Raw genomic sequence first — 24,676 nt, 5'->3', positions numbered from 1 at the left:
CAAATATTTATTGGTAAAAGAAATCTTCATTAATGTAAGCGTCCACGGGTCCGCATCATACGCATCGCACGCATTCCGTATGACGTCATCAGTACGCATCGCATTTAGGTATTGCTGATGATGCGGTGCGTACGATGCGGGCCTGTGGACGCGTACCTTTAGTGTTTTTAGTGACGCAACGATAACCTTTATTATTTTTGTGTACATAATTATTTAATTGTATCCCTCTCTCCCTAGGAGCACGTGCTAAACATAGTAGTGCGAGTATGTCGCCGTGAGGGCGGGGCGGCGGCGCGGTGCGCGGGCGCATGTGCCCTGACGGCGCACGTCTGCCATCTACTGGACACGCGCGCCACCGCGCCGCGTCTGCCTTCATACGTCACCTGCTTGCTGCAGATGCTTATGGTAATGTATTCATTAACAAATAAATATAAAACTGGAATATTGCTAATTGCCTGTAGTTCGTTTTCAATATTTTTATAATATCTATCTAAACTGTCTTCTTGGGCTAGTCATACCAAACTGGTGGTGAACTTACAAATCATATCCAGCTAAAATATACGCAACGCAACGTCACGCCTTTTATCCCCAAAGGGTATTGCCAGAGGTGTACATTACGGCACGTAAATCCGCTATACAATGTACTCCCACTTTTCACCATTTGTATTATAAGTCCCATGTAATAGAGGGTGAGTCTAGCTAAAACATAAAATTACTTAAAAGTAAAAAGTAGTATTGTCAAACGTAATGCACTACCTCCTTTGTGCTATCACTAATATACTGTAAAATGTTGTGTTTCCTTTTAAAATATACTTTCAATTTCACACATTCAAAGTTTGTGCATTTTATTTTGATTCAAGACTCATAAACACATTAACCGACATATTGTTATCAAAGTATTATGTTTTCATTTATCAACAAATTGTACATTAAACATGTGTTCAATGGTTTCGGATTTCAGTCAATGATAAATCATATTCGTATTGTGACCATGGGACTACACAAACGGTATAAAGTGGATGTACATTGTGCAGTGGCATTTCGTGCCATAATGTGCATCTCTGCCTACCCCTTCAGGGATAAAAGGTGTAACGATATGACGATACGAAATTAACAATAAATAAACTACTATAATTACTACACTTCGTCGTCACATCCTTTCGAAAATATTGTACAAACGTAACTTAAGCGAAAGGCGTGTCTCATTCAATTAGCGTGTTCTATATAAAACTGACGATTTTGAAATATTTCTGCGGTCAGTTTCTAATAATAAACACCTCACAATCGTATGTACAACGGTACATTTGAAAATTGTATTTATTTTAGGTATGCTGCCACATGAATTCTGAATATTTCTTCATGATTATTAGATATCAGTAGTAATGCTGTAAAAGTATTTGACAATGACTTATCGAGTAATATAATAAGACTAATAACAGTAATTTTATACAACTCATAGGAAAACTTTTATTATAAATGCGAAAGTTTCTGTATGTTTGTTACTCAATCACGTCTAAAATTGAAACAGAGGTAGCAACAAATACTTGAATATTTGAATTATAGTCTGGAATAACACATAGTCTATATTTCATGCCATGGGGACGTGAACGAAGTCGCTGGCAGAAGCTAGTACAAATATAAGTTTGAGTTTGCGTATGAATGTGCAGTTTGGCTCGATGTTGAACATTTTGTTACATCAACAGATGAAGAACAAGAACATAGCGAAGGTGGTGAGTGACTGCGTTCTGGCGCTCGCTGACTACACGGACAGGATCGTCGAGCTCTACCCCGGACTAGCTGGTAAGGAACTCATTTATTACACATGTGCTACACAAATATCAACCCTAAATATTTATCTTTATAGTTTACTTATCACTGACTTTGATCTTGGACGTCCCTTCTGATAAGTACCGATTTCGAGCCCATATTTTTTTTTACATTTGATGGGTCGACGTTTGGCCGCTATCTCACCTGATGGTAAGTGATGATGCGGCCTGCGATGGAGCACGTCTGCCCGTAGTCCGCGTTATTACTCGTGACTACCATCAGATACTTTACTCAATATCTTGCTATTATTCAAATACAGAATTAATTAAATTAAAGAAGATTATATCTAACATAATACAATCCCTTCAGGTAAAATCATCAAGTGGATATGCGCATGTTTAGCGCAGATCTCGCCCAGTAGTTCCAGAGACTCGGTGAAGCCTTTAGCTGGTTCTCTATTACTGTGCCTGGCTGAGTTCGCGGTGAGATGTGGACCCACTTACCTGATGCAGGAGAAGGATGGAGACCAGACACTGCTGCTTATGATATTTAAGGTAAGGTGCATAAGGTATACCTGATTTGTTATGTGTAATTGTGTATGATTTTGGGGGGAAGGGAATTGTGTGAGTAGATGGCGCTAGTGAAGATAATGGGCACATTATTTGTGTAAGGAAATATACAGGGTGACTTTTGTTTTATGGGTAAGACAAAAAATACTACCATCTTAATTATATTACTGCAATATATTCATAAAAAAATAATACGAAAATTGTAAAAAATAACAGTCAGCGTTATGTAGTAAAACCTACACAATCTGGGTGAATAAGACAAATGTTTGGTAAAGTGTTGGCCACGTAAATGCTTGGACATTTTATAGTGGTCCGGCACATTGGGTCAAACATTGGTGCTTATTGCTGGGGGTGTTCAACATGCTCTTGGGGCTGGAAGCCATGCTCATTGGCCACGAAGTTGACGCTGTAGATGAGGCCGTCAGTGCCGACGTACTTGTAACTGCCGCTCACCTCAAGGGCCTGGTGGTCCTCGCTGACTTGCTTTAGGGCACCCGTCTCCTGGCGAGATGTGCCGTCACTGGTCTCAAAGCTGGAAGAAGGAAAAATACAAAGTCAGGATTGTTATAATATGACAAATTGAGACTTATTTAAGCTGTAGCAGTCCACAGCTGAACTAAATTCCTCCGCTATAAAAGGTAGGCTTGCTATAATCTCCACGCTTGACAGAAGATCTCAGTTGAAACAGATCGGGTTTATCAGAGAACCTTGTTCATTTGAATAGTATTTCCAAAGAAACTTACTCGAAGGAGTAACCATCAGGGGTGATGTCAGCATCCTGCTTCAGGATGTAGACGGGTTGGGCGGCCTCCTGTGGGGCGGCCGCGGCCAGAGCGAGCATGGCAAAGGCGATGAGTACCTGAGAGCAAAATTGGGGTGGTTAAAAATAGAAGAATAGAAAAAAGTATTAATAATAGAAAATGGTTTTTAAAGCACTTGAAAATATTAACTTTTCTAATAATATAATAATACATCACTTGTAATAAGTTACATTATACTTTTGAAAGCGAAAAGTATGACAAATTACTCACGATCTTCTGCATGTTGAAGTAGTATGAGTAGTTTGGGAGTAGGTGAATGCGGCTGAAGCAGCTGTTGACTGTGCTGACTCCTTCACAAACCGAGAATTTAAACAAAACTCTCCAAACGATGACAACACTATCTTTCACGACGCTGTAATTGGGTGCTAATGAATTAAATAGAGGAGACCGAGCGCACAATGCGCTTACATAAACATATATATTTGTTCTTGCAACACTAGCCGAGTATCTTGTTAGTACTTCTCTAGTCTGATCGCTGTCTGACCCATTTTCTTGGAGGTCAACTTGTTTCTATGTAGCATACTGAAAATATGGAAAGATTTGTATAGAGGAACGAATCGTATAGTGATTGTTCTAGGTATCTTCGTTCTTTCTGACAAATATTTTATCAATATAATCGTTGTCCCAGTATAACTAAAGAATTTAAGTAAGCATCCCTTAATTTTCACTAGAAAAAACCTTACGATACATAATATTATACCTGCAACTTATGTTCTGTCTTTCTATAGAAATTAAGTTAATATATTCTTACAAAAAGAAAAAAGCATAGCATTTACTTTCCATAAGATTATCATTTATTTGAACTCAACATTACACAAGAGATAGATCTGGAGTCTGACTGCCTTGTTGGACGAGTTGTCGGGTTCGATTCCCGGCTCGGACAAAGTATTACCTACTGGGTAAAAATCTGTAGTAACATGGGGCCTGGAATTGTGGCCCGTATATGACAATAGACTCACCCCCTTCTGGGATAAAGGGCGTGACAATACGACGACGATAGATCTGGAGTCTTATAATCATTATTTAATTACAGGTACTATACGCTGTGATGAAAGGCACTAATGGATCTGACATAGAAGGCCTGTCGCTGCCCGTGGACGAGGACTTCGACCCGAACATACAGCTGGACAACCTGGGACCAAAGACAACGCCCGCCTCTACTATAGACGTCAAATTATGGGCACAAACGGTAAGCTAACTTACAATCATTAATTGTTAACTTATGTGCTAATTGTGGTAGTCAATATTGAGGTGAGATATGTTTATCTTCTATTATATAAAAATAAGTCGGGTTTTCTTTCCTGATGCTATAACTCCAGAACGTACGAACCGATTTCCTCGGCTTTGCATTCGTTGGAAAGGTGTCGGGCTCCGTGAGTGAGGTTTTTATTGCAAAGAAAATTTAGGAAATATTAAAGAGAAAAGCAGGAGAACAGGGAAATTCATTGGTGGTGAAACGGAGTTTGCCGGGTTTGCAGGTATTATGTAAAATATGGTTTAGTAATATCATATGAAGCAAATTAGAGCGACATCGCTCACATGGTTTTCTAATTGCAAATCATGTGAGTCAAATAGGTTGGTTTCTTGCGACAGGCATAGTGCCGATTTCTTATCATTTTAAATATTGATTTATCATATGTTGAAAATTTACAATATTAAACTGTTACATTTGATGGCGAGCTTTCTTTCGGTGGGATTATTAAAAATTATTATCATTATTTACATACTCATCCGACATCCAGGTTTCCTAGTACTAACTACTGGTACTGATGAATTTTACAATTGAAATAACCTTAGTTGTCCCATCTTGGAAACCAAACCTAACAACACGCTGTCCGACCTGTAAATACTAGATCAAACACTAGACTTTTAATAGTACCATTTTAAAGAATTTATCATCCATGATTAAATCCAATGTTATGACGAGGATCCTCAATGGTTTCCGTAGATATGCACCCAGCTGGTCCTGTTCCTGGGCCACTGGCCGCTGTGGACCGGCTGGCAGGTGTCGTCGTCGGTGTGCGAGCAACACGACAGCCCGGCGCTGGGCGGCGAGCTGGGGCCCGCCGTGCTGGCCGCGCCGCATCTGCAGATGCTGCGCCTTAGTGACTCTACGCTCGCCTCCTTTATAGAACTGCCCGCCTTGGACATGCCTGCCGCTACCACGCCTGGTAAGCTTTGTATCTCTATGTATCTACGAGCAATCTAGTTTAATACATTTTTGACTTTTGACAGAAGTTAAAATATTATGTCAAAATTCAATCTCTAGTAAGTAATTCTACAGATATATGGGTTTATGTACTTACGTGCAACTTGTGTAAATTATCCTGAATAATGAGAGTGAAGACGACCTCAATAATTAGAGCGAAAATTACATATTTGTTTGTTCATTATTCTAACAGTTCATTAACTACTCATGTTTGCAATGATATGCTGATTAAAACATACTTAAAAAATCTCGTCGAATTGAGAACCTCCTCCTTTTTCGAAGTCGGTTATAAATATTAAATAAATTGTTTCCCTACTAGTTTGTTAATTGTACTAATTATTTAATGTGTAACAACCATTTTATCCTTGACCGCTTTCCGCTGACATTGAGCTAACAAATACATTTGATTCGCAGGTCTAATGACATCGGACAAGCAGGCGCGAGTGTTGCTCCGCGACATAGCGGGCAAGGCGTGCTGGGACGCGTCGGCGCTCTACTACGACCCTTCTGTCACCTCTACGGAAACTATAGAACCGCTGGAGTTGCCCGACACGTAAGCTTCATTATACTTTTCATTTGGCCCTGTGTTATGTATAGCCTAATCATAAATAATGACTATCTTATGGTTGATCTTAGTTTAAAATATATAGATTCAAATATAGTATACAGCATTTTGGTTTATTGGTCTATGTCGCTTTGGCACTGATTAAAAGTAAGGCCTCGTCAGCCAAAATTAAAAAATAATAATTTATAAAATTGGACCTTTTTTGCCAGTGGCGTCAGCTGTAATGTGCATACACAATCTTTTCGTACAAAAACTGTATTATTCTAATTGCCTCGTAAGTTTAACTATTCTACAAAGTTTTTTTTTATTGATCCAGTGATGAATGTCCAAGAGACAACACACTGTCATCTCTCCCGCCGCCACTACCTCCAGACTTGCTACCGGACTACAAGAACTGCCCGCCGGATAAACATCAATTGGACCATGTACGTATTTTCATTTTACACTTTGTAGGCTAAAATAAATCTTATATACAATGTAATAAACTACATTTTTCTTTACCCAACTATGCCCTTCCTCAGGTACTAGCATACATCGGTCACACATCCCCCGAGGTGGTGTGTGGGCGGAGACTGGACGAGGCCGGCCCGTCCCCCCTACCCCCCGGGGCTGAGGACGAACTGGTGGCCACGCTGGTAGCACATCGGAATAGTGAACGACATTACTTGGCTACTAGGGACAGGTAAATTAAACTTTCTATTATTTTTTGTTAATATGAGGATTGTTGTACATTGTCAATCCTTACAAAATTAAAAATCAAATTCGAAAGCTACCATATTTTTTTATATGTAGCGAAGGTAAATAGAATCGGTTGCAGATCTAATGGTGATGGTTATAAAACAATTCCGTTAACATCATTAGAGATTGTAATCGCCTACTCTTGGAATAGCGTGATACTACGTAGAGTAAACTTAACGAATCAAAAAATATGTTTTTGGGATCACAGATGTCCACCATTAAACATGTCATGGTAACCAACAAGATAATGTCTATTATTTATTCACGTAACTCGTCCAGAGTTTGAAATAGTAACGTATACAACATACATACTATAATATATAATATAAAATTATAAAGCTAAAGAGTTTGTTTGTTTGTTTGTTTGAACGCTGTTCACGTCCCAAAAATATCTCGTGAGAAATAAAACAATCGTGTCCAGAGTAAGACAATTTATTGCATAAAACACTGCTCAGGTCATATATTGACGGAGACTCTTAACATCGCCATGTAGAAAATGACGTCACGGCACAGTGTCATCTATTATTTAATAAAGGGACTAAACTAAGAACATTGACAGTTGACATTGACTTTTGTCATAGTAAATAAATAAGTAATGTAAACAGAATAGACATTCCGCCCACCATGGACGGCTCTGTCCATCAACCAAAACATGACAATATTAACTTAAATTAATTCGTTTTTGACTACCCATTACAATCTAAATCTAGGCCTTATATCTACAATACAAGTTCATGCTTTATGTAATAATATATAAATTTCATCAATAAAGTGATAAACAATAACTAAGTATTGACAGGTAAGATAATTAATTTAGATATAGGTCTTTTAATCTCATTATTTTTACACCGTATTGTTACCACGCGAGTAATATTGTCCAAACCTGGATGTTTATTTGTAATGATACCGTATAGCCATCTAGCGGGTGGAAGACCATCCTCCTTCACCAGAACTACGTCTCCAATCTCAGGTTCAGGCTTACAATCTGTCCATTTATATCGGTGCTGCAATTGAGTTAAGTACTCTAGTGACCATCTACGCCAGAAATTTTGTAGCATTTTTTGGGTAAGATGCCACCGCTTCAGATTACTAACAGATGAATTTTCATAATTAACATCAGGTACAGTTACCAGAGGTTCACCCACGAGAAAATGCCCAGGCGTTAATGGACACGAATCCTCTGGATTATTGGAAAGCTGAGAGATAGGCCTCGAGTTTAGGCAGGCCTCAATTTGAGCCAGCACAGTTGTCATTTCTTCAAATGTCAATGTGCTAGTGCCTATAATTCTCTTTAAATGGTGCTTCGTGGACTTGACACCCGCCTCCCATAATCCTCCAAAGTTTGGAGCATGGGGAGGTATGAAATGCCATGTCGTACCATTCATAGAAAGGAAATCCGCTATCTCAGAAGCTACCACAGACCTTTCAGCATTGAATAGTTGTCGCAATTCTTTTGCACTACCAACAAATGTGGTCCCGTTATCACTCCACAGGTCCAATACTCGGCCACGTCTGGCTACAAAACGCTTGAAAGACGCAAGAAAACTCTGAGATGTCATGTCGCTGACAACCTCGAGGTGAATGGCTCGAGTGGACATGCAGACGAATAAACATATATAACCCTTAGTGGAGTGATGACCACGACCTTTAGAGCTTCGGATGCTGATTGGACCTGCGTAATCCACACCACTGCATTGGAAAGGCTTCTGAACAGACACCCTGGCCTTCGGTAACTGACCCATCATTTGTTGATGTGTTTGTGTGGAATGTCGAATACAGATTACACACTTATGAACATGTTGCCTAACGAGAGTCTTTGCATTGATTATCCAGTATTTGGATCTTAAGTAATTCAACATCAATTGCGGCCCGCCATGCAAAGTTCTCTCGTGAGCCTCTGCAATCAAAAGATTGGTAAAGTGTGATTTGTGAGGAATTAAAATGGGATGCTTCATATTCTCATCAATCGAAGCCCGGTGCAAGCGGCCGCCAACTCTTAAGATCCCGTCATCATCAAGAAAAGGACTCAACGAGGTAAGTCTACTTCCCTTATTTAATTTACGGTTCTTTTTCACAGATTCTATTTCATCACTAAAGGACTGGAGTTGACAGAGTTTGATACAGGTAAGTACAGCTTCATTTAATTCCTTTGTAGTTAGCCAAGTAGTTATTTTAATTTTATTACGTTCTGATTGTTTCATTCGTAGAAACCTTCTACAATAAGCTATTACTCTTATTAACCTACTGAACTTAGAAAATCTAGTTAATAGGCTGTCATCAAATTCTACTGCAGTTGCATGACATTTTCTTTTTATCTTTCTTTCTTCTAACGTAGTTTCTTGTATATTTCCTCTATTATAGTCTATTTTTTCATTCTGTAACCATACCGGACCTCTTTTCCAGAGTTGCAGGTCGCTACATTCAGAAGGGCTAACTCCCCGAGATGCGCAATCTGCTGGATTTTCCGACGACAACACATGTGACCACTGACTTCTATCCATAATGGTAAGTATTTCGGAAACACGATTCGCGATGAAAGTTTTCCACCGACTAGGGTGGCTGCTTAACCACGCCAATACGACGGAGGAGTCTGTCCACGCATATAAGTGCTGTTTGGGAACTTCTAGAGTTGAAGCGACTTCTTGAAGAAGTTTTGCTAGTAAGACAGCTCCACAGAGCTCTAAACGAGGGATTGATACCTGCTTAACAGGAGCAACCCTGGTTTTTGAAGTCACCAAGGTTGTATGAATTTGTCCTTCTCTATCAATGATGCGAACGTATACCACCGCGGCGTATGCTACATTGGATGCATCTGAAAAGCCATGCAATTCTAGAACCCTGTTCTCTTTGCTAGAGTTGATCCAACGAGGCAGACGAAACTTAACAAGGTTACAAAGGTTCTTCCGAAAGTCAAGCCACTCTTTTAGCAATGGTGCAGGTAGTTCTGCGTCCCATTCGATCCCAGTCATCCATATTCGTTGAATGAACACCTTCGCAGTGATGATTATCGGTGCTAACCATCCGAGGGGATCGAATAGTCGCGCTATGTCCGAAATAACCTTACGCTTCGTAACTGGCAAATCTAGCTCATTAAGCTGAATAGTATAAACGAACTCGTCATTGTCTTTGTCCCACGTTAAACCTAATATTTTTGAAATTGCATCCGTTTTTAGTTCCATGTTCCCTTGTTTTTGTGGTATTTGTTGACCGTCTTCAATTAATCTCAATAATTCTTTGTTATTACTAGCCCACTTTTGGAGCTGAAACCCTCCACGTTTAAGTAGCTCCGATATCTGCTTGTATATCTCTACACCTTCCTCTATGGTTTGACAGCCCGTCATAAGGTCATCCATGTAGAAGTCTGAAAGAACGCGGTTCTTTGCTAAAGGAAATTCAGCGCCTTCGTCCTGAGCTAACTGCTGCAATGATCTTACCGCCAGGTAAGGCGCCGATGATGTTCCGAACGTTACTCGCAAATGACGTAACACCTGAATTTCGTCATCTGGATTCTCACGCCACAATATGCGCTGAAAATCTGTGTGATCATTGCATACCCTAATCTGTCGATACATCTTGACGATGTCCGCGACCAGACAGATAGGTTCACAACGCCACCGCATGATAATATGACGAAGTTCAGGTTGTAGAGGAGGACCCACCATTAAATCGTGATTAAGAGATACCCCGTTGCTACCTACACATGATGCATCAAACACGATGCGCACCTTTGTTGTACTTTTTTCATTACGGATGACGGCATGATGAGGTAGGTACACACAACCTTCTTTATCCCTATCTTGTGGTATATCCATATGATTAAGAGCTATATATTCATTGATAACAGCTGAATACTGAGCCTTGAACTCTGGATTCCTTAGAAATCGCTTTTCTAAGGTTAAAAAGCGTTTAAGAGCAATGTCTTTTGATCCACCATATTTACAAGCAGGATCGCTTGACCTGAAGGGCATATGCACAATATAGCGACCAGATTCATCTCGTTTGGTCGTACCCTTAAATATCTCTTCACACCTTTGTTCTTCTGGGGTCAAGTAGACCTTGTCGTTAACGCCTTTGGGTTCAGCTTCTAGTTCCCAGAATTGTTTGAGGAGTGTATTCTCATCTGTGAGAGTAGAATGCAATGTGACGACTGTATTGTGGCATGTCTCGCTTTGGTTGATTTCACCTACTTGACCAGACAAGATCCATCCTAGTCTTGTATTTTGTGCGATGAGTTGACCAGGTGAACCTCTGATTAAACCTTCTAACAAAATCTGGCCATAAACTTCAGCACCTAAAAGCAAATCAATCTTGTTCGGAGTATCGAACGAAGGATCTGCTAAAGTCAAAGACGAGATTGTAGTCAAAACGTTTGCCATAACTTTCCTTTCCGGTAAAATAGTCGTCAATTTCTTTAAAACATAAGCCTTGACCGTGATAATGAAACTAGGGTCAACGCGTGATTTTACCTTAATGAGAACCATCGAATTTAATGAAATTGTCGATTGGTCTTGATCACAACCTATACCTGAAATTGAACCTTTAGTTGGTATTCTTTTGAGACCTAAGAGCTGGACTGCGGACTCCGTCACAAAGGAAGCCTGAGATCCCTGGTCTAACAGAGATCTTAATACTATAGCAGTACCGCTCTTTGATTCCGCTGCAATCAGCGCAGTAGCCAATAATATTTGGCTATGACTATTAGCAAAACAACTTACAATATTAGTGGAATTACTCTGGTTTGAAGTGGCAACAGCAGACACACTGCTTTCTGCAACTTGATCAGGTTTGTTACTATCACCACCTGATTTGGAGACATTTTTGCGATGAAGAAGACTATGATGCTTCTTTTTACATATATGACATCTAGTGGACTGGCGGCATGCATATACGGAGTGATTTGCCCCTAGACAATTATAACATAAACCGTTTGTTTGGACAAAATTACGACGCTTATCAATATCGAGACCGGCGAACTTTTTACAATTAGCAAGCTTGTGGTTATCCTGACAAAATATACACAATATAGTCGATACATGAAGTGACTTAACTGGCACATTACGATTGAACTGACGACCTTGACCTTTGTTATCTAAAAATTCCAAAGACCGAAATCTTTGTTCAAGGAAAGATTTGAACTGATTCATTGTAGGCAATTCGTCTGAACAATCACTAATTTTCATTTCCCATTGTTTACGTGACTCAGTATCTAGTTTTAAACTCAATACGTAAATAACTATAACATCCCAATGCTCAACCATTATGCCTAAATTTCCCAAAGCATGTAAACATTCATTAGAAGTATCTAATAATTCCTTAATAGCACTAGAAGATTCTGTTACAATATATTTTTGACTCATAAAACGTTTAATTATACAATTAGCTAAATATTTTTTATTATTATAGCGATTCTCTAATTTACTCCAACAGGTTGCATAATTACTACTAGTAATAGGGATGTGCCGTAAAAGAACTTCAGCCTCTCCAGACAAATGTGATTTCAAATAATGCAATTTTTGAACGTCGTCAAGTGCACTATTATCGTGTATTAAGGATTTAAATAAATCTCTAAAACTAATCCATTCAGAATAACTTCCAGTAAACATAGGCAATTCAATCTTAGGCAATTTCACAAAACATATCTCTTTAGAACCTTTCGCAGAAGATTCAAGCGTTTTAGCTGAACTATCCGAACAAACAATTTTTTTCAATGCTTCCTTCAACTCTGTTTTATACTCAGTAAATAATTCTTCCGTAGTCTCATAAGTGTTTTTTATGTTATATTCAGATTTTTCGTAATCAATAGACTTAACAGATGACACAATTTTCCTATGAGTTTCAAAAAGGCTGACCAGTTAGCTTCTAAATTTTCTAATCTAGTTTCTATATAAGAACTGGTTAGTCGCTCCTTAGGTGATTTCTTAAAATTAGACCTTGCTTTACTGATAGTAGACTCTAAATTAAATTGTAAATTACTCAACGCTTCCATGTTGATATAAATAAACTGTTCTGGAAAGTTATGCTAAGTCCGTAGTCAACACGTAAAAAATCACAAGTCTTTGAACTTATTACACTTCGCTGCAAAATCGGGCATAGGTTCCCCGTAGTTCACTTTTTATCGAAATTATTCTAAGTCCAAATTGTTAAGTAAAATTTTCTAAGTTAATAAGGTCTAAATTTGCTTGTTATGGTTAAGTCTCAATATATTAATTTAGTCACTTTGATATTATAAAGTACATACTCACAGTTTGTCCTCGTATCACATCACTTCACTGTCACTCACTTTTACGTAGCTCGTCGCAATGATATGCGGGGTACTCACTCTCCCCGCACCGCAGCTGCCGCGCACGCCAACAGGAACCACCGCCGACCGCTGTGTCCAACTTGTACATATACGCGTAAGCGCCAAACTTATACGATCCGCCGATGCTGCCCGCGCTGACGTTACACTCGCGCCACTCGCGGCAGGTTGACCATGCAACCCTACGACCACAGGAAGACGATGCACACCAGTCCTTCATCCGGCTCCGAAGGACCACTTGTTCACGTCCCAAAAATATCTCGTGAGAAATAAAACAATCGTGTCCAGAGTAAGACAATTTATTGCATAAAACACTGCTCAGGTCATATATTGACGGAGACTCTTAACATCGCCATGTAGAAAATGACGTCACGGCACAGTGTCATCTATTATTTAATAAAGGGACTAAACTAAGAACATTGACAGTTGACATTGACTTTTGTCATAGTAAATAAATAAGTAATGTAAACAGAATAGACAAACGCGCTAATCTCAGGAACTGCTGGTCCGATTTGAATAATTCTTTTTGTGTTGAATTGTGCATTTATCAAGGAAGGTTATAGACTATAAAACATCACGCTTCACGCTATGACCAATAGGAGCCAAGCAGAGCGGGTGAAACCGCGTGGAAGTAGCTAGTAATATATATACTTGCGTCCCCCCAGTACGTCGTGTAGCTACGAAGAGGACGAAGCCCCGCTGAGCGCGGCGGGCGTGGGCGCGCGGCCCTTCGGCGTGTGTCGCGCGCTGGCCGCGCAGCTGGGCACGCTGGCGCCCGCGCGACGGACGCACGCGCATCTACTGCGCCGCACCGACCGACTGCTGCGGGACCTCAGGAACCTGGACGCGCAGAGGTACACAGGCTCTATACTTATATTATATTACGCCGCACGCACGCGCATCTACTGCGCCGCACCGACCGACTGCTGCGGGACCTCAGGAACCTGGACGCGCAGAGGTACACAGGCTCTATACTTATATTATATTACGCCGCACGCACGCGCATCTACTGCGCCGCACCGACCGACTGCTGCGGGACCTCAGGAACCTGGACGCGCAGAGGTACACAGGCTCTATACTTATATTATATTACGCCGCACGCACGCGCATCTACTGCGCCGCACCGACCGACTGCTGCGGGACCTCAGGAACCTGGACGCGCAGAGGTACACAGGCTCTATACTTATATTATATTACGCCGCACGCACGCGCATCTACTGCGCCGCACCGACCGACTGCTGCGGGACCTCAGGAACCTGGACGCGCAGAGGTACACAGGCTCTATACTTATATTATATTACGCCGCACGCACGCGCATCTACTGCGCCGCACCGACCGACTGCTGCGGGACCTCAGGAACCTGGACGCGCAGAGGTACACAGGCTCTATACTTATATTATATTACGCCGCACGCACGCGCATCTACTGCGCCGCACCGACCGACTGCTGCGGGACCTCAGGAACCTGGACGCGCAGAGGTACACAGGCTCTATACTTATATTATATTACGCCGCACGCACGCGCATCTACTGCGCCGCACCGACCGACTGCTGCGGGACCTCAGGAACCTGGACGCGCAGAGGTACACAGGCTCTATACTTATATTATATTACGCCGCACGCACGCGCATCTACTGCGCCGCACCGACCGACTGCTGCGGGACCTCAGGAACCTGGACGCGCAGAGGTACACAGGCTCTATACTTATATTATATTACGCCGCACGCACGCGCATCTACTGCGCCGCACCGACCGACTGCTGCGGGACCTCAGGAACCTGGACGCGCAGAGGTACACAGGCTCTATACTTATATTATATTACGCCGCACGCACGCGCATCTACTGCGCCGCACCGACCGACTGCTGCGGGACCTCAGGAACCTGGACGCGCAGAGGTACACAGGCTCTATACTTATATTATATTACGCCGCACGCACGCGCATCTACTGCGCCGCACCGACCGACTGCTGCGGGACCTCAGGAACCTGGACGCGCAGAGGTACACAGCCTATATTTATTTATTTGGGATCTCCAACAGTCCGGAGCTGCGGACTACCTAGCGGGTTTACCGGGGCTCCAGCTCGAAAAGCAGGAGAAGGAACGGGGTGGTTTTTAGTCTGTAAGAGTCTGACACTCCCTCTCGCCTCGCCCAAGGCGGGAGAACTCATTGGATGATTTTCCCTCCTCAAAAAAAAGGATCTCCAACAGAGGATATATACAGTTCTTTTTATATTAATAAAGTATACAGGGTATTTTATAGGTGCACACACACAGCATGCGCTAAGATAATTATACTATAATATCACTTTTTTATGATGAAACGACAAACAAGCCATTGATCTCTAAATGGTAGTATAGTAGTAATAAGCAACGACCCGCAGCACCACAAGAATTAGAAGTTTGCTGCAGACCTTTTAGACATTTGGGATTTGGAAACGGAGGATTGGGTCTCGAGTAACTTTGCAAGCAAGCGTTAAATTTTTAACAAATTTTTCAAAACCTTTATTTTTGTTCTTACTACACAGATGTCGTGAGACGCACAAAGTGGCCGTGATATACGTAGGCAAAGGCCAGGAGAACCGCAACGAGATCCTCTCCAATAGATGCGGGAGTCCTGCTTACGAAGCCTTCCTTGCTGCGCTGGCGTGGGAGGTACGTGTATTTGTAGCTTCGTGTACTTAATGATGGCGCCACTGTCGAATATAGTCTTGTCAGTGTTGTCACTAGTGTGTTTTTTTATGTTTTATTTTAAATTTGTTTATTATATTAATTTATATATCTCAAAAACGGTATTCGGTCTTTATTTAAAAATCAAATTGTAATTAACCTTTTCAATTTAGATTACATAGTATTTCTGTATTTTTTTTTTTTTTTTTTTGTAATAACAGCTTTAAGCCTTTTTTTTCTTCTTCTGAATACTAAATATCTTTCAAGTATCTTTCCGTTCATAAATAATTAAATATAATTACAGGTAGAGTTGGAGAGCCACGTTGGGTTTACGGGCGGTCTGCGAGGCGGCGGGGGCGGCGGGGTGAGCGCGCCCTACGTGGCCACGCTGACGCTCGAGGCCTTGTTCCACGTCGCTACCAGGATGCCCGCCGACACACCCGATGCTATCCTCAATAAGGTATGCTTTAGTCTGTAAATGGCTATAACTTATGACGTCACAGTGTCACAGAGTGTAGGCTTAATCGAGACTGGTGATTTGAAACCTAAAAAAGATACCTATTATTTTCTTTGTGAACTGGATTTAATTCTTTCTTTTCATTCTTTAAAAAAAACGTTGCCCCACATTAGGATATAATTCTCATATTTGTATAAAATACGTGTGAATTTTACACCATACAATATTTGCTTTTTTTTATAAATTTTTGTTTTAAAACAATTTGATATTTTCTTATAAAATGTTCGCAGACTCGCCACCTGGGTAACGACGAGGTGCACGTGGTGTGGAGCGAGCACTGGCGGCCGTACAAGCGCGACACGTTGCCCACACAGTTCTGTGACGTGCTCATAGTACTGTATCCGCTGCCCGGAGGACTACTGCGCTGCACCGTGTCTAGGAAACCTGATGTATGTTGCTTTCACATATTGTTCTATTTGAGGAGTCTAGAAATTAATATTGATCTTGGATTTGTACCAAAATATTTTTGAAAATGACACTCATGATGAAAAATATGTTATTATGTCAAGTAGTGATGCAGCGCGATTCATTTCTCGTTCTATTTTATTATGGCCAGCTATATTGAATATGTATAACGCTAGCCATTATTTGACGAAATTTTTACTCCGTTTCCAATTCGACTAATCGTTTAGCCGACGGAGTACAAAACGATCTTATTTTTCTAAGTGACGAATTAGACACAGTGCTATCTTTATTGTTTGCTTAAAAGGTGATGTCCAATAATTAGCATGAAATCCGTCCCCTTAGGTGGTGGCGTTCGGTCCGCTGTGGGAGGAGTGCGTGGTGCGCGTGGGGTGCGCGGCGGCGCTGGTGCGCGCGGCGGCGTGCTGCGGCGGGCGGGCCGTGCGCGCCGGCCTGCCGCTGTACCTGCACGCCTACACGGAGCGCGCGCGCGAGCTGGCCGCGCTCGTGGCCGCGCACTCGCTGCCCACCACCTTCGAGGCCTTCGTCGAGCGCATGCGCGACCCCGTGCCCGCCGGCCCCGCGTCGCACGGTAATCCCGCCCCCGTCCGGCCCACGCGCCGCCTCCGCACTAAACTTGACCCGGACTCGTAACCTAGGTGGTTCATTTTTGATATTGTTTGTGTGGGGCCGCATCGTAACGTTTATACTTTACGTCTCGTCTGAGCTTTACGACATGCTAGATATCATCACGACACTAACAGGTAATTCGAGTAGCTTGCGACCGGGCAAAATGACGGAGCAATTAACGCTTGATAAAAATCATCACAATTCATTATTGTATATTAATTTACTAACATTTACATCGAGCGACTGCCATCTAACATGCTTCATCTGTACCATAATGTAATTCATTATAAATCTGTTACAATTTTAAAACTCATACATTATGTTTTTCAGATCAAGGCACGGGTCGACTTGCCGCAGCCTTGCTGGACCACGGCGCTAGTGGTTGGAGTGGAGGTGGAGACAACCATGGCGTATCCCCGCGGCCCTCTAAGCGGCTGGGTCCATTCAAGCGGCCCCCCCAGGCTGCGGCCCCCGGCCCCCACACAGCGCCCCCACTGTCAGGGCCACCCCCACTGTCGGGACCGACCCTTCTGTCAGGGCCGCCCCCTCTCACCGCCCCCGCCCCCGGCTCCCGCCGCAACCGGTGAGCAGACCCTCGGCTCTCCGTGTCGACAGCTTCTTAGGATATTCGATATCCAGTCACCAATCTTAAGCACCACTCATCTTGTTTTAGTGGCGAAAATGTTCACGTCACATACCACCTTTAGAGGCATGACAAGTCCGTCAGAAGCTTTGCTGGATGCGATTAGTTTATAAAAATAAGAATAAAGTTCCATCTATGTAGCTGTATGAAAGAGCATACATTGCTACGGATCTCGGTGCTTCATGCAATACCGATCAAGAAGAAATCGGTCGCTAAAAGCTATAATGGTGCGTAACACGTTAGATTTAGTAGACGGGATTATGTCAGACTAAACTTGATCTATATTCACCCAACTCACTCTCCATCGAATATTAACGACAGCAATAAATTAATAATCATGGTGTGATGACGCCATTCTGTTTGTCCACTTGCACCAAAAGTACCCGCCTACAATGCTATGCAACGCGTAGGCCCATCGCAGTTGAAATGTTTCTGTGAACGACTCCACTCTGTATCTTAAGTTAATTCGTCCATCGAGAGATTATAGCACTACTTAACGGACTTAAAGGAATTTTCATGTACTTAATATTTTGTAAGCTTTTAATATCTGTAGAGTCTTGCATTTAAAATGTAATGTACATGCTTGCTGTTAGCTTGAAGTGTGCAAACTGTAGAGTTAAAATGTTGAAAACGTTTTAACAAAATATTTTTATGTGAATGTCTTGGAGATATAGGAACTGTTATCAGCAATCATTCGACATAACATTGGTGTTTCTGTACATATGTAAACTAGATGTAGAGCTTTAACTGTTGTAGGTTTGTTTATACAATTACTATTTATTTGCATAATTGAAGTTAAATCAAGTCCCATTCGTTGTTATTATTTATTTTTGTTTAGAGAGGACTTTGTAAATCAGGCTAAAATGTACACGATAGTGAGCAGGTAAATTTTAATCATAAAATATTCATAGTCCATGTCATTATTCCACAATATATCCTACAAGATGCTCTAGTCTGGTCTCATAGGTGTTTCCGGAGATGTTTCACATTGTGAAGCTAATTCTGCCGTCCGCGTCCCTGTCTGTATATTGGTATCAGATGTTTATTTTTAATTATTTCGGCTTTACACCTACTGAGATTTCTATTCATATTTTAACTACATTCCATTCTTTTGTTTAATAAGAAATTTCGGATGTTTCGTTTTTCTTCTAGCAAAGAGATAGCGTGGTGATAATATTGTGTAACAATCGACTTGCATTTATTGTTTGCCTGTGGTACTCACGTCAACTAATCTGATGCATTCCATTCAAAATATTTTTGAAGAATCTGTATTGTTTCTCAGTATCGCTTAGTTTTTATTATTCATTATTTTAATAGTATTTAATTATTATTTATTAATCGAATGATTATTTCCACATTTTAATTTTAAACAGTATTTTTATAGTTGTTAAGACTGACACAAGATTATGTATTGCAAACACTAAGTATTAAAATGTTATATTTTATTAAAAATAGTGTGGTGGTATTACTTATAACTTATTACAGCTAATTTATTATTGCTAGTATTTGTTGATTGAAATAGCTTCAAGAATATTGTCACTTATAATAAGTAATCCAGATATTAACCCACAGACATTATCTAATGTAACCAAATTTTTATATTTAAAATGATGTAAAAATAAAGTTTTGTTAAACTTTTTCATGTTGTTTTGTTTTTTTACAATTACAGAAAATATTGATTTTATGAATCTTTAACCAAAATCTCGCCATTGAAGTCATAAGGTGCCTCTGCCTACTGAATTTCACAGGGACATAAAAAAGGTAATTTAAAAAACTAAAAAACGTTGGGGTTTTTTCATTTTCATGTTATAAAGAAACGCAGTCGGGATTTTTAGTTTTTTAAATTACCTTTTTTATTTCATTTTCTTTTAGTTTTATTATTTTTATAGTCTCTCTCACAGTAAATACGAATCAAACGACCCCTATCAAGCTGAAATCCATCGAGTCGTTCAGGCTAGAGAGTGAGCTATATTCGAATTTGGCGCCAAAAATCCGCCATTTTGATTTTTTATTATTTAGATGTATCCAGTGTCACTCTCACAGTAAATACGAATCTAACGACACCTCTAAAGCCAAAATCCATCAAGCCGTTTAGGCTGCAAGTATATTAATTAAATTGTAAAATAATTTGTTTATTCAGCATTATTACTTGTTCATTACTTATATTATGTCTTAGGTAATTTATACATTCCTCCTTGATAAACAAGCTGATGAGTTCTCACTTTGGTGTCCAAGAACTGCCGGAGTTCCTGTAGACTGCATTCAGTACCGGGAGCTTGGGATGCAAACATCTTCAGCATCTGATGAATCCTATCCAGTGGCAAAGAATCCAAGTTTGTCAACATACCAACGATATAAGACCAGAACACTTGCAGCTCTCCTTCCCTCTGGTCATGTGCTGAAGCCATCACACTCTCTGTCTCATCATCCTCACAGATCATTTCCTGGACTTGGTTTGTAGCTACATTAGCCTTGTTTCCATCAGAACCATCCACTAACACAAACAGGTCTGTACTCTTCTCAGTGATAAGGCCCATTGATTGCCAGTAAGTTATTTTTCGTCTTAAAATTGTCACAGGCACCTTCATAACCTGATGCAGTTCATCTAGTGTCCACTCTGGTTTATCTTGAAAATGTAATATCAATGTGGCATTAAATGGTGACACTGTTAAGTCCAATTTTTTCTCTCCAATTTCGATTTCAATATTCACATTCCCAAGATGTGGTTTCCAGCTTAGAGTCCTATTCCCCTTTAAAGCTTCAAATGATTTTGTGTAAGCTTCTAAATGGCGTTTTATTTCCTCTGGTAGCTCCAGGCTTTCATCCTTGAAAGGAGGCCAGAACTGTGCAGATAAGATCATTGCGTTTGATGTAAACTTTCTATTCAAAGTTTCTATTTCCTTATCTTGTTGTATCAGTGCATTAATTCTTTTGGAATCAGATATATCTTTTAACATGACTTCACAGAAGTGTAGTTGAGATTCACCAAATCTTAATTTTAATAATTCCAGGTATTTGATTTCCTTTTCTGTGTTGATGGCACTTTGTGCTAGTAATCTGTCAGCTAGTAGTGTCCTATATTCATTTACAAACAATTCTTTACTGCCATATACATTAACAAGCATTGATATGATATCATTTGCTCTTCTATCACTTGAGTCAACTGTTGGATCAGCATCAACAGGATCGGGGTTCCATTCATCCCATGCCTCATCTTTATCGCTGTCACCGTCAGCTTCAGCTGCAAACTTGACCAGTTCTTCAGCTAACTCACTTCCTGCCCCTTCTTCAGTTAAGCTGCTAACAACACTGCGCACTGTGTCATCTCTATTCCTTAAATAATTTCTAACAGGTTTAGTGACTGTTTCAAGGATCACTCCCGATGGATCAAGATGCCTCAAAGCCCTGATGGTGGTCACATAAGCAGTTAAGATATCAGGTGTGTTCACACCTGGGTGCAACAGTCTTGTTTCCAGGGCACTTTGTAAGCTCTTGCATAAAGTAGATCTCAGGTCTGTCTTTTCCAAACAGATCTTAATGTCATCCACAGCTGGCTGGGAGTCTGGGTATTCTATTATTATATTAAAAAGTTGGTCTATCCTTAGTTTAGTGTAGCTGTGATATAAGAAGTAACTTAATTTTTGCTTAAACTTGGCTATAGCATTCAGAGTATTTGAATCGTCAGGGGATGGTTTAGAAGAGCCACTACAGTATATCCTGGTTAACCAGGACATGACATTAGTATTGAGCCAGTTTTCCAGAAATTCTATGTGTGACACATCAAATGTGCCTGTACACAGCTTTTGAATGTGGGATTCTATTCTCATTTGTATGAAGTTCGTCAACACCTGACCAGTCAGTCTCTCTAATAGTTGTAACTCCATCAGTTTTCTGTTAGTGTCATGGAACACCTTCACTATATACATACAGTTGCAGTCTGAGCATTCATTCAAACATCCATTACACATGACATCTTCGCCCATGTCATTGTTCTCATACTCATAATCAAATACATTGAAGGACACTTTGTAGAAATTATTGATGATGACTTGAAAGTCTAGTGGTAATTGCGCCAGTAGGGTTGCTCTCACAAGTTGTTTGAATCCTGATATAACATCCTTTTCTCCGTAAATTGGCTTGCCATCACTGCAGCTATTATGTAAAATGGTTAGTCTTTCGAGTAACCCTGAGAATTGGGAAACAGAATCGTATAAGTCATTCACAGCAGACTTGAATAGCTGAAAGCCCTTTACATCTTCTTCAGTTTTGACAAACTTCGACCAGAACGAAGGCGCGACATGTTGCCGCAGATACTTCTCAATGTGGACGAATACCAGGTCTCGTATTTTAATTTGAATACCAAGACCGACAATTATTTGTTGTATCTCCTCGTATTCGGCGTTGCTGCAGTCGGTGAAAATAGTATCATTGAGTATTGGAAAAGCATAGTTTATCTTGTTCCAATATATTTTTAAGTCTTCTTTTTTATACGACATCTTAAGCTTTAATCACTTCCTTTCAAAAAAGTACAATTAGCTAATTATATTTTGATTAGATATCGAAAATTAAATAATCGGGAAAACGATGCCACTTTCGAAACTAACAACAAAATTCAACAAATTCTTTTAATAGTGACAGTGACACTGACAGAGAGTTTTGACTTCATTGACAGACAGATGACAGTTCGTTATTGTTTATAGTTCTTTTTTTTACTGTTTTTGTCTCGAAATACAGAACTTTATGCTTTTATATTCTCAAAAAGCTGAAGAGTTTGACTGTTTGTTTGACCACGCTCTGCAGAAGTAATGATAAAAGAATTGAATAATTTAGGGTGTAAGATACAAACCCTAATAAAAAAAATCTTTTTGTGTTGGATAACAGTCTATTATTTATCGAGAAAGGTTATAAGCTACAATTGCTACAAAACATCACGCTACAATCTATCGGAACCGAGTAGAGCGGGTGAAACCGCATGGGAATAGCTAGTAGTTAATAAATGGCATAACGTTTGGTCACCATCTCACCTAGTCCAGTGGTAAACGATAATTTAGCATGCAATGTGTTGGGTCATTTCGGTCTTCGATGGGCGTTATTTTGATCATTTCCGGGATCCCAGCACTCAAATGAGGACTGCACGGTTGTTGCAGTGGCTGGGCAACTGGCTGCCGTGCAACGTATAAGTAGGTTCGATTCCCGCACGGAGCAACATTTTGTGTAAGCCACAAATTGTTTGTCTGGGTCAGTGTCGGTGTCATGTGTTTGTGTGCATGCAATTGTATGTTTCTAAACATACTTACGACACAGGAGAAAATCCTAGTGTGGGGCAGGCTTTTTAAAAAAGAAAGAATAAGATTTGGTCAAGTTGGGATAAACCTAGCGGCTAGTATATTTTAGTAAAAAGAAAGGCAATAAGCTTAATTAAAACTTATAATTAAAGTAAAACTTATTCTAATAACATTATAAATCTTATAATACAGGTTCGGGTTGCTGTGTCAAGAGGAGGCCAAATCTCTTCTTTATGATTATTCTCTGTCTGGAGTACTTGTCTTCTGGAGAAAAGCGTGCTGAAACAAATTAAGAGACATTGTTATTTTAAATATTCATTACCCTCCATACTCTATTCTAGATCCAAACAAGAGATGTGTCATTTGGACATTTTTTTATTATAATACATAACTAAACCAAACTCTAAAAATCTATACTAATCTCTACATAAAAAAACTCTTCAGTAACTGAGACTGACTGATAGACAATGCACAGCCAAAACTAGTGGACCTAGGAAGCTAAAACTTTGCATGTATGTGGAGGAGTGAAGTTGAGCACTAAGAGATAGTTTCCTTAAATTCCCACGGGAAAGGGAAATATGGGAATCAACTATTTATGCATACAAAGTTGCTGGCAGAAGCTAGAATTACAATGAGGAAAAATTTGTTTCTATTTCTATTAAATAAGCTGCAAAACTACTAGATGCTAGACCATATTGAACATGTACACAAATAGACTTGTGTTGTTACACAAGTCTATTTTGATCCTGTTAGTTTTACAGGAATAGGAATCGTCATAAATTATTAAATCTATAAAGTATCAGAGACCTGGAAATGGGTAGTGCTTAACACCACTACTAACTTATGAACACAAGTAATCTTTTTGGATGGACAACTAATATAAATAAGTAAGTAATATGAATGAAAACTATAATAGTATATTCTATTTGATCCTTTTATAACAAATTATATTTACCTGGATGAGCTGATAACGTCGGCTTGCCATAAGGATCAATCGTCTGAAAATAAATTGATACATCAAATGAAAAATATACCACGAGTACTATTATTGATACCACAAGTAGGAATAGATTATTTTTAATATTGAATTTTGTCAACACAATTCAAATCAAAATGTAATCGTATTTAGTATTTAGTGTAAGATTTACAAGAAATCTTTTATCTGAAATTATGGCTAGCAAATAACTTCATTTTAAAAATGTGGTATTTTGTAAACAAACACTTGAGTTAAATAGGTTATACAGATATTAGATTAAATTATTCAAATTACCGATAGTGTGTATTGCCTTTCACCCTTCTCGTTTAAATAATATCGGAGATACATTTTTCGTTGTTTTCACAAAAACAAAATTATCAATATTTGTGAGTAATTTTATTCCTCGTCGTTACTTATCACCCGCGATGTCTTTTAAAGAGTAAATAAAAATAAGTAGAGACAGAGAGGCAAAGAGTTGCCACTCGTCAAAATTTATGTCAACCATTTTATTTTTAGTTAATTGAACACAGGTCTTTTTAGACCTAATATTATAATTAGAATTTAGAACACAAGTTACACAAACACCAGTA

The 24,676-nt window shown here is 39.9% G+C and overlaps 4 protein-coding genes across 11 annotated transcripts in view; 1 reads left to right on the top strand and 3 right to left on the bottom strand.

The window, feature by feature from the left end:
* The window catches only part of LOC118275281 (probable Rho GTPase-activating protein CG5521), a 36,267-nt gene extending 16,804 nt beyond the window's left edge, over positions 1 to 19,463 (top strand). For 4 of the 8 annotated variants that reach the window (XM_035593189.2, XM_035593187.2, XM_035593186.2 and 1 more), the window contains 14 exons: positions 238 to 405; positions 1,704 to 1,800; positions 2,137 to 2,321; positions 4,191 to 4,346; positions 5,106 to 5,328; positions 5,781 to 5,919; positions 6,248 to 6,356; positions 6,453 to 6,613; positions 13,633 to 13,821; positions 15,492 to 15,618; positions 15,938 to 16,093; positions 16,381 to 16,539; positions 16,898 to 17,144; positions 17,513 to 19,463. In XM_035593189.2, coding sequence (XP_035449082.2) covers positions 238 to 405; positions 1,704 to 1,800; positions 2,137 to 2,321; positions 4,191 to 4,346; positions 5,106 to 5,328; positions 5,781 to 5,919; positions 6,248 to 6,356; positions 6,453 to 6,613; positions 13,633 to 13,821; positions 15,492 to 15,618; positions 15,938 to 16,093; positions 16,381 to 16,539; positions 16,898 to 17,144; positions 17,513 to 17,769 — 2,373 coding nt within the window. In that variant the 3' untranslated portion in view covers positions 17,770 to 19,463. Of the gene's footprint in view, positions 1 to 237; positions 406 to 1,703; positions 1,801 to 2,136; positions 2,322 to 4,190; positions 4,347 to 5,105; positions 5,329 to 5,780; positions 5,920 to 6,247; positions 6,357 to 6,452; positions 6,614 to 8,162; positions 8,380 to 13,632; positions 13,926 to 15,491; positions 15,619 to 15,937; positions 16,094 to 16,380; positions 16,540 to 16,897; positions 17,317 to 17,512 lie in introns of those variants that run through there. The other 4 variants (XR_004783561.2, XM_035593190.2, XR_007705576.1 and 1 more) reach the window with 4 other exon arrangements.
* Positions 2,492 to 3,524, bottom strand: LOC118275283 (endocuticle structural glycoprotein ABD-5-like). The gene is made up of 3 exons (XM_035593192.2): positions 3,368 to 3,524; positions 3,080 to 3,195; positions 2,492 to 2,868 (listed from the first exon to the last, which is right to left on the bottom strand). Exons 1-3 carry the CDS (start codon positions 3,377 to 3,379, stop codon positions 2,676 to 2,678), a joined length of 321 nt encoding a protein of 106 aa, XP_035449085.1. The 5' UTR covers positions 3,380 to 3,524; the 3' UTR covers positions 2,492 to 2,675.
* A 465-nt stretch (positions 19,464 to 19,928) lies between the features above and the next one.
* LOC118275708 (anaphase-promoting complex subunit 2) lies at positions 19,929 to 22,465 on the bottom strand. The gene has a single exon (XM_035593771.2). The coding sequence runs from the start codon at positions 22,319 to 22,321 to the stop codon at positions 19,991 to 19,993; it is 2,331 nt and encodes a 776-aa protein (XP_035449664.2). The 5' UTR covers positions 22,322 to 22,465; the 3' UTR covers positions 19,929 to 19,990.
* A 769-nt stretch (positions 22,466 to 23,234) lies between these two features.
* Positions 23,235 to 24,534, bottom strand: LOC118275641 (H/ACA ribonucleoprotein complex subunit 3). The gene is made up of 3 exons (XM_035593674.2): positions 24,381 to 24,534; positions 24,066 to 24,108; positions 23,235 to 23,389 (listed from the first exon to the last, which is right to left on the bottom strand). The coding sequence occupies exons 1-3, from the start codon at positions 24,432 to 24,434 to the stop codon at positions 23,292 to 23,294; spliced, it is 195 nt and encodes a 64-aa protein (XP_035449567.2). The 5' UTR covers positions 24,435 to 24,534; the 3' UTR covers positions 23,235 to 23,291.
* Between the last annotated feature and the right edge of the window lie 142 nt (positions 24,535 to 24,676).

This window comes from Spodoptera frugiperda, chromosome 8 (genome assembly GCF_023101765.2).
Source record: "Spodoptera frugiperda isolate SF20-4 chromosome 8, AGI-APGP_CSIRO_Sfru_2.0, whole genome shotgun sequence".
Lineage (NCBI taxonomy): Eukaryota > Metazoa > Arthropoda > Insecta > Lepidoptera > Noctuidae > Spodoptera > Spodoptera frugiperda.
The sequence above is the reverse complement of the archived record's forward strand: the minus strand, read 5'-3'. Positions and strand labels throughout refer to the sequence as shown.